Source organism: Odocoileus virginianus, chromosome 20 (assembly GCF_023699985.2).
Source record: "Odocoileus virginianus isolate 20LAN1187 ecotype Illinois chromosome 20, Ovbor_1.2, whole genome shotgun sequence".
In the NCBI taxonomy this organism is placed as follows: Eukaryota; Metazoa; Chordata; class Mammalia; order Artiodactyla; family Cervidae; genus Odocoileus; species Odocoileus virginianus.
The window spans coordinates 2,490,314-2,499,263 of NC_069693.1; the positions used below are offsets into that span (position 1 = coordinate 2,490,314).

Consider the following 8,950-nt stretch of genomic DNA (forward strand, 5'->3'; position numbering starts at 1 on the left):
CACCCTGTCTCATGCATCGAACCTGGACCGGTGATCCATTTCACAAATGATAATATACATGTTTCAATGCTCTTCTCTCAGATCATCCCACCCTCGCCTTCTCCCACAGAGTCCAAGAGTCTGTTCTTTACATCTGTGTCTCTTTCGCTGTCTCCCATATAGGGTCATCGTTACCGTCTTTCTAAATTCCATGTATATGCGTTAGTATACTCTATTGATGTTTTTCTTTCTGACTTACTTTACTCTGTATAATAGGCTCCCGTTCCATTCACCTCTTTAGAACTGATTCAAATGCATTCTTTTTAATAGCTGAGTAATATTCCATTGTGTATATGTATCACAGCTTTCTTATCCATTCGTCTGCCAATGGACATCTAGGTTGCTTCCATGTCTGGACACCATCTATATGAAATTCTGGCACAGGTGAGAACTAATCAATGATTTTAAAAGTAGCTAAAGTGATTACCTCTGGCAGAACTAACAGAAAAGAGGCACAGGGGAACGTTCAGGGTGAAAGATGCCCTTTACATTAATGGAGGTGGCGACATACACATTCATAAAAAAAATGTTGACTTGAACATTTAATATTTGTGTATATCACTGTACATAAATTTTATACACAGAAAACTAAAAACAAATATTAAGCACTAATTAATAGAGTTGCTTTTCAAAGAGGGATGGGTTAGATGTCAGTTAATTCCTCTGCTCCGAACTGCAAAATAACATCCTTGTTCTTAGGAAATAAACACTAAGGCTTATATGAGTTAAAGGGCACAATGTCTCTAAACCATGTTCACATCACTTTGAAAGAAATAAATGGGTGTGATGGGGAGAAAAAGGGGGTAAGCAAATGGAGGAACATACAATTTGTGACAATACCACATCAAATATATTAGAGTGCTAAGCATCCTTGCAACTTTTCTGTAAGCCTGAAATTATATAAAAATAATGGTCAACAAACAAAAAAATGAAACTAACGAAACCCATAGTTGTTTGTCATGGTTTTTATTTAGCATATATATCTCAACCATATTTGCACATCAAACATAAAAATCTATCTCTTGGGACTCCCTGGTAGTCCAGAGGTTAAGACTCTGTCTTCAATGCAGTGGCCACAGGTTGGTTCCCTGGTGAGGGGTCTAAGGTCCCACCTACTGCAGAGTGCGGTCAAAAAAACATTTTTAAAGAGAATATTAAAACCTGTTTCTGTTAATTTTAGAGCCCAGTGTTCACCTCAGATGAATGTAGTATAATGTATTTTATCCATTCACTTTTGATGGACACTTAGGTTGTTTCTGTTTTTTTATTACAAGGATGCAAAGAATATCATTGTATGTATTATCTATTTCTACATGTCGGAACATACAGAAAGGTTGGCTAAATACTTGTCAGTTTTCTAGGGCTAAACTGATGGGGTTGTTACACCTGCATTTTCCCCTTTACTAGTAAATTTGAGCCTCTAGTAATGTGAGTTGCCAGTCAATTACAGCTCATCTTAATGACCTGCTTTCTTGTGGACATTGCTCCTTTTTCACAAGCATAATTCAGAGTTTGCTGTTGATTGCTATAATAATCAATCAATAGCAATCAGTATATATTGATAAGTATATATTGATTGCTCATGTTTACCAAGTGGGAAATATATTTCTCCAGCATTTTACTTGCCTTTGATATTATGGCATTTGGAATCATAAAACTTTTAAATTAAAACATGTTGTTGTTGTTCAGTCCCTAAATTTGTTGGACTTTTTCAGACCCCATGGACTATAGCCCCCCAGGTTCCTCTACCCTCCACTATCTTCCAGAGTTTGCTCAAATTCATGTCCATTGAGTGGTTGATGCTAGGTAACCATCTCATCCTCTGGAGCCCCCTTCTCCTTTTGCCCTCAGTCTTTCCCAGCATCAGGGTCTTTTCCAGTGAGTCAGCTCTTCAAATCAGGTGACCAAAGTATTGGAGCTTCAGCTTCAGCATCAGTCCTTCCAATAAATATTCAGGGTTGATTTCCTTTAGGATGGACTGGTTTGATCTCCTTGCAGCCCAAGGGACTTTCAGATGATAGCAGTCTAAGGGCAGAAAGTGAGAAAGAACCAAAGAGCCTCCTGATGAGAGTGACAGAGGAAAGTGAAAAAGCTGCCTACGTTCAGGACATAAGGAGAGGTCTAATGTCCCAAAACCAGGATCAAGTCGAGTGGAGAGTTCTGAGCAGGGCTGCATGGACCTCCTTGTTCCGCAGGCAGTAGATGACCGGATTGCACATGGGCGTGGCCACCGTGTAGATGACTGACAGCACCTTGTTGAGGTCCATGGATCTGATGCGGCTGGGGCGGCAGTAGATGAAGAGGGCCGCTGAGTAGAAGATGCCCATCACCACCAGGTGGGAGGCGCAGGTGGAGAAGGCCTTGCGCCGAGCGGCGGCCGAAGACATGCAGAACACCGTCACCCCAATCGCCGAGTAGGAGGCCAGGGCAACCAGCAGCGTCCCACAGAAGATGACAATGGCCGAGAGGAAATCCACCAGCTCAGTCAGGGCCACGTGGGTGCAGGACAGGTTGAGCAGTGGGGAGACGTCACAGAAAAATTGGTTGAGGATATTGGGGCCACAGTAGGACAGGCTGGCGATGCACGCTGTCTTGACCACCGAGACCAGCAGCCCACCAAGCCAAGAAGTCCCGGCCAAGCCCAGGCAGACCTGGGGCCGCATGAGCAGCGGGTAGTGCAGTGGGCGGCAGATGGCCACGTAGCGGTCACAGGCCATAGAGGCCAGGAGGGCGCACTCTGTGCAGATGAGGGAGACGAAGAAGAAGAGTTGGGTCATGCAGGCTGTGAAGGGCACGTGGTAGGGGCCCATCCACAGCCCCGCGAGCAGGCTGGGCATGGTCACGGACACGTAGCACATCTCCAGGCAGCTCAGGTTGCCCAGGAAGAAGTACATGGGCTTGTGGAGCTCCGTGCGGCTGCAGACGAGGAAGACGATGAGGGCGTTCTCCAGGAGGGTCAGCAGGTAGAGGGTCAGGAAGACGGCAAACAGGACTTCCCTTGTTTCTGGGCTCGTGGACAAGCCCAGCAAGATGAATTCCTGGACCCTTGTCATGTTGCCCAACTCCAGGGACCTCTCCATCTGCACAGAGACAAAGTTTGCAGACAATCTGTTTTCTGCAGAGGCACAGTAGTGGGAAAAAAAAAGATATATATATATATCTTAGGAAGACGTTCACAATGTGTGGGTGCCCTAGTGAACTGGCTGCCCAACTTCTCTTGGAAATTGACTGTTACAGAGAAATACACTTTAAATCCATGAAACCAGACATCTTGGGTATTCTGCTTATTCCTTGTAGTGACTCTAGGTCTTAACACAAACTATGCCAACTGAAAATTGGAAAAATAACACTTACCTCCAGTTGCTTGCATGCTAAGTCACTTCAGTCCTAACTGATGCTTTGCTACACTATGGACTATTGCCTGCCAGGCTTCTCTGTCCTTGGGATTCTCCGGGCAAGAATAAATACTGGAGTGGGTTGCCATTTCCTACTCCAGGGGCTCTTCCCAACCCAAGGATTGAAGCTGAATCTCCTGCAGATCCTGCATTGCAGGCAGATTCTTTACCACTGAGCCACCAGTGAAGCCAGTTAGGTTGTTATAATAAATTAAGTGAAGCAATTGACAGCAAATTGCTGTATCAAATAAATTAGATTTTTTTTGTCATTTCTGCCCTGAAAAAAAAAATTCTCTTCAAATTAATTTTTCCATTCTCTTTACACACTGAACAGGAATTTGTTGTTGTTATTTAGTCACTAAGTCATGTCCAGCTCTTCTGGGACCCCATAGACTGCAGCCTGCCAGGCTCCTCTGTCCATGGGATTCTCCAGGCAAGAAAACTGGAGTGGGCTGCCATTTCCTTCTCCAGGGGATCTTCCTGACCCACGGACTGAATTCATATCTCCTGCATTGGCAGGCAGATTCTTTACAACTGAGCCACCAGGGAAGCCCACACAGGAATTTAGGAGTATTCTAAATAAAAATCAAAGACAGTCAGTTCCCTCTTTCTGTAAAAATATTCCTCTACCTTTAATGTGATTTTATTTTCTAGATTATATGACTCTCAATTACAGTGTTCAAGAAGGACAAAGGGGCAGCTTCATCGCTGAATCACAAAGGGATTCCCACAGAAATGAATTGGCTTTCCAGCAGAAGGTTGAAAATGTAAGTTCTGTATTCAATCGGTGTGATCATACACAGACATGCACATCATTTCCCCACCGTTATGCTTAAGGCACTTGAGGCTCACAGAGGAAACTACTGATATAAACTGGGGCATACAATCTAATCATGGAAACATCTGTAATCCCATTGAGCCCTTACTATGAGCCAGTAAACTGCCAGAAATCGTAGTTGTATTCTTGGTTCTGAAAGGTGGCCGCTGCGAGCTGTGTGTTATGCCAGGATTCGTGACCTCTGGAGGAGAGGATTGCGATCCAGGGTCAGAGACGAGGCTTGACTACTTGGAGATTTTTGTGTGGCAAAATTTTATTGAAGTATAACAGAGATAGGGAAAGCTTCTGAAATAGACATCAGACGGGGACAGAAAGAGTGAGTGCCTGCTTGCTTGTTTTTAGCAAGGCATTTTATGTCTGTTAGCAAGCTTCTAATCAGGTAAAAGAAACACTTCAAGGCTGAGGGAGTCTCCCCAGGCCCCTCTCCCACAACATGCGTTTTTGAGATGGAATGGCACAAACTGTGTCATCCCTGGCCATAAAACAATTGACGTGAGTACTGGTTTGTAAGCCATTATCAGCCCAAGGTTTGAGAAAAGAAAAAAAAAACAAAAAACGGTAGTCTTAGGCAAAACCAGTTTCATCAGCAGAAAAGGGGGAAAAAAACGTCTGCCACTTGGTTTATTTCCTCCTGCTGCTTGGGGACCTCGGGTCTTCCTACCTGTTACCCTCTCAGTTGTATGCCAAAATGCACATGTGGGGCCCAGACAGGTCAATTCGCTGCCCCAAGACCTCACAGCCGGGAAGTGACCAGGATCAGTCACAGCTGAGACAGGCTTTGGTGCTGAATGATTTATGTCAAACTGTCAGCCAGTCATTTAATCTTTTATTCCCCAATGGCTCATGGGTAAGGAATCCGCCTGCCAGTGCGGAAGACGCAGGAGATGCTGGTTCTATCACGGGGTCAGGAAGATCCCCTGGAAAAGGAAATGGCAACCCTTTCCAGTATTCTTGCCTGGAGAATCCCATGGACAGAGGAGCCTGGCGGGCTACAGTCCAAAGGGCTGCGAAGAGTCAGACGCCACACACACATTGCAAAACAGACCATCAGTTATGCACTGAAAATCATTGTGGCAAAAATGCTTGGGGGGCAAAGATGTCCACAGCCAAGATGCTTCAGGCAAAATACTGGACACACTTTAGACCAGTTTTAGAGAACACGAAGAACAGAAAGACATGAGGATGGATAGTTGGCCAAGGACTGGTCCACGTGAAGCCTTGGCAGTGTAAGAGTTTTGTAGTCATTTGCCACAATGAACAATGCAGCAAAGATCAGAGTGTTTCTCGATCACCAACTGAATGTTCACTCCCTGGACAGCAGTTTTTAATAAGCAACACTAGCCCCCAAATGAGTCCCCCCCAAATACAATACTAAAGAGTCTGTCAAACTGAAGCTACCTCAAGAGAAAAACATGTAGAAAACTAACGTTATGCTGAATTTCCCAGACTTGTCACTCTGTAAATAAAGGCAGCCTATCCAGGCTTGTCCGTGGCAGTGAATATGTTTGTGACTAAATGTCATCCTGTTGATGATGTCTCATCAGTAGATAAGAACAATTTCAGTTCTGCTTCATTGCTCTTACTTTGAGGCATATAATTTCAGTTATAACATATTTTCATACCAACTGCTCAAACTTGAATCTCTTTCATTTTTATTCTCCAAAATATTGAGAATCCTGTTATTGCATCATATCTGTTACCAATCAGTTAATAGGACCTAGGTTTGTTCTAATGGCACATAATTAGCTAAACTTCATGAAAGTTTGAAGTAAAAAAAAAAAAAGATCAGAGTGTTTCTGAAGTCTCTTCTTCAACATAGCATTCCAGGCACTGTGCTAGGAGTTTTTCATGTTATTTTATTCATTTGCCTCAAGGAACCTGTAAGAACTGCTCTCATTATCTTATTTTTCAGGGGGGATCACTGAGCTTTGGGAAGTAAAAGTGACTTACCTGAAGTCTTATGACCAACAAGGGAAAAGGAAAAAGCTATAGTATTTGTAATCCATGCACTCTATCCACCCGTCCTGGTTATTGTAAACATTTAATGCTAATACTCCAGTCAGCACACAGGTTACAACAGTAGATGTAGTAGCCAACATGATTACTATCTATTAAGCTCTTTCTGTGTGCCAGGCAGTGGGCCCAGTGCTTCTCAGAGCCTAAGTGACAAAAATTGTAACTTATTTGGTATTGCGATGTGCCATCAATTGCTTCACTTAATTTGTTCTAACAACCTAAGACTGAAATACCATCACTGACTCAATGGACGTGAGTGTGCGCAAACTCCAGGAGATAATGAAGGACAGGAAAGCCTGGTGTGCTTCAGCCCACGGGATCACCAAGAGCTGGACACGACTGAGCGACTGAACAACAGTGACAATGACACTGACAACTTTCAAACACTGACTGAAAGCTATTTCATCCATTAGCTTCCTTTTCCTTATCTGTAACATATAGGTAACTTTTCTCCCCTTAGAATTAATCAAGTTCATATAATAGTAGCTACTGTATACCTGATCTCTTGGGGTGGTAGTACATGGTGGTTGAAAACCATTTCGGAGCCAGAGAGACGTGACTTTCAGGATATCGCTCCCTTACTAGCTGGATTTTCTTCATGAATCCACTTGACCTACTTGCCCAGAGAAGTCATGTCTGGTAGAACATGTCCATGCTCTCTATAGAGACAGGTACAAACTTTTAGAGGTGGTACGAGGTATGCCTTGGGTGTTCTATAAAGGAACACATCTTTCCATTGTCCCTTGTCCACACCCATAAGGAGTTTGTTCCCTCACCTGATGGCTTAAAGACCGAAGGTACAGATCCCTTCTTGCTGATGCTGTACCTGGAGGAGGCTCTGGTGTTCAGGCAGGTCGGGCCCAGAGGAGGAGATGCCAACAAACAGAGGAATGACCTTCCAGTCCATCTTGGAAGGATTTGCTCCTGGTCTTGAGTGAGGCACCCACCTCAACCAACCACTCCACCCTTGTTTCTCTCCATTGTTCTGGATGCTCTGACTTGCTAAGGGGACTGCTCTCATAGTGAGAAGGAGGCAGGCTTAAGCTGGCGCTCTGGACCTCAGAGACTTCCCTGATCTCTGTGGATTTGGAGAAGAGGAATCTTTTTTTGTTTTTTGATAACTTTCAGAGGCTTAAGAGGAGGAGAGGACTTCCCAGGTGGCACTGGTGGTAAAGAAGCTGCCTGCCAGTGTGGGAGATGTAAGAGACTCGGCTTAGATCCCTGGATCGGGAAGATCCCCTAGAGGAGGGCATGGCAACCCACTCCAGTATTCTTGCCTGGAGAATCCAAAGGACAGAGGAGCCTGGTGGGCTGCAGTCCATGGGGTCGCAAAGAGGAGCCATGACTGAAGCGACTTAGCACACACACACACACTCAAGAGGAAAGTTAGCCTAGACCCACCCTTAGTTGAGGCCATTGTGCATTCATGGATGCCTTCCCAAATGCCTAGCCCTGCGCCTGGAGCCTGGAGTATAAAGATGAGTGAGAGGGGCTTCCCTGTTGGTCCAGTGGGTAAGACCCTCCAGTGCAGGGAGCAAGGGTTCCATTCCTCATCTGGGAACTAAGGTCCCTCATGCCATGGGGTGCAGCCAAAAATTAAAAAAAAAAAAAAAAAGATGAATGAGAAACTGCTCCTGCCTTCATTGAATCAATCCTAGGGTGCATGTTCTCATGGAAACACATGTTCACAACTTGCTCTGAGAAGCACCAGGGCATCTGAAGAGCAGAGAAAATGGTCTTCTGGCTCAATGTACACTTGTAAACTTAAAAGTTAATTTAAAAAAATACAAAAGTATTTCATACTACATTCTATTTTATTTTTAATTTTAATTTTATTTTAATTTATTTTTATTTAATTTCTATTTTAATTTTAATATTTATATATATATGAACCAAATATCCATGTCAAAACATACAAACTGATTTCTTTTTAACAGCCTAATGCTTATCTTACAATGAATGTACTATTTTTAATTTATGCACTGGATGGACATGTAAGCTTTTTCCTATTATTTTTCTTTACAAGCAAAGATCCAATGAATGTCCTTTTACATATTTATTTCTACTTGTGGGGACGTATAGACACATTTAGGAAATAAATATTTGTCAATATTCCCTTAATAAAACTGATGAGATGGTTAGATTTACTTTTCTGGCTTACTCATAAGGTAAAACAACTTGTCATCAGGGTCACCAGCAACTTATCAGTCATCTTTGATGATCTGCTTTCTCATAGACAATGTTCACATTTCCCTTGGGTGGCTACGATCTTGTCATGGATTGCTTCAAACTCGTATATATATTAAGGCTTCTTGGATAGCCTTAATATATATTAACAGTATAGAACCTGCCTGTAATGCAGGAGACCTGGATTCGATCCCTGGGTCAGGAAGATACCCTGGAGAAAGAAATGGCAATCCACTCCAGTATTCTTGCCTGGAGAATTCCATGGACAGAGGAGCCTGGCCAGCTATAATCCATGGAGTCGCAAAGAGTTGGACATGACTGAGCGAATTACACTTTCACTTTCTTTGTGAGAAATAATGAGAAGTGAGAAATGTATTCCTTCAGTATGTAACTTGCTTTTTCAATATCCCTTAAGGTGTTTCAAGCCATGAGAAAATGTAAATTAGGAGATAGGGGGTTAATGTCAGAACCAGGA

General features: G+C 43.3%; 1 protein-coding gene across 1 annotated transcript; it reads right to left on the reverse strand.

Annotated features, from left to right (window-relative positions):
- Positions 1–2,180: 2,180 nt before the first annotated feature.
- On the reverse strand, positions 2,181–3,119 carry LOC110133910 (olfactory receptor 6Z7-like). Its single transcript, XM_020888150.2, has one exon. The coding sequence runs from the start codon at positions 3,117–3,119 to the stop codon at positions 2,181–2,183; it is 939 nt and encodes a 312-aa protein (XP_020743809.2).
- Positions 3,120–8,950: the final 5,831 nt, after the last annotated feature.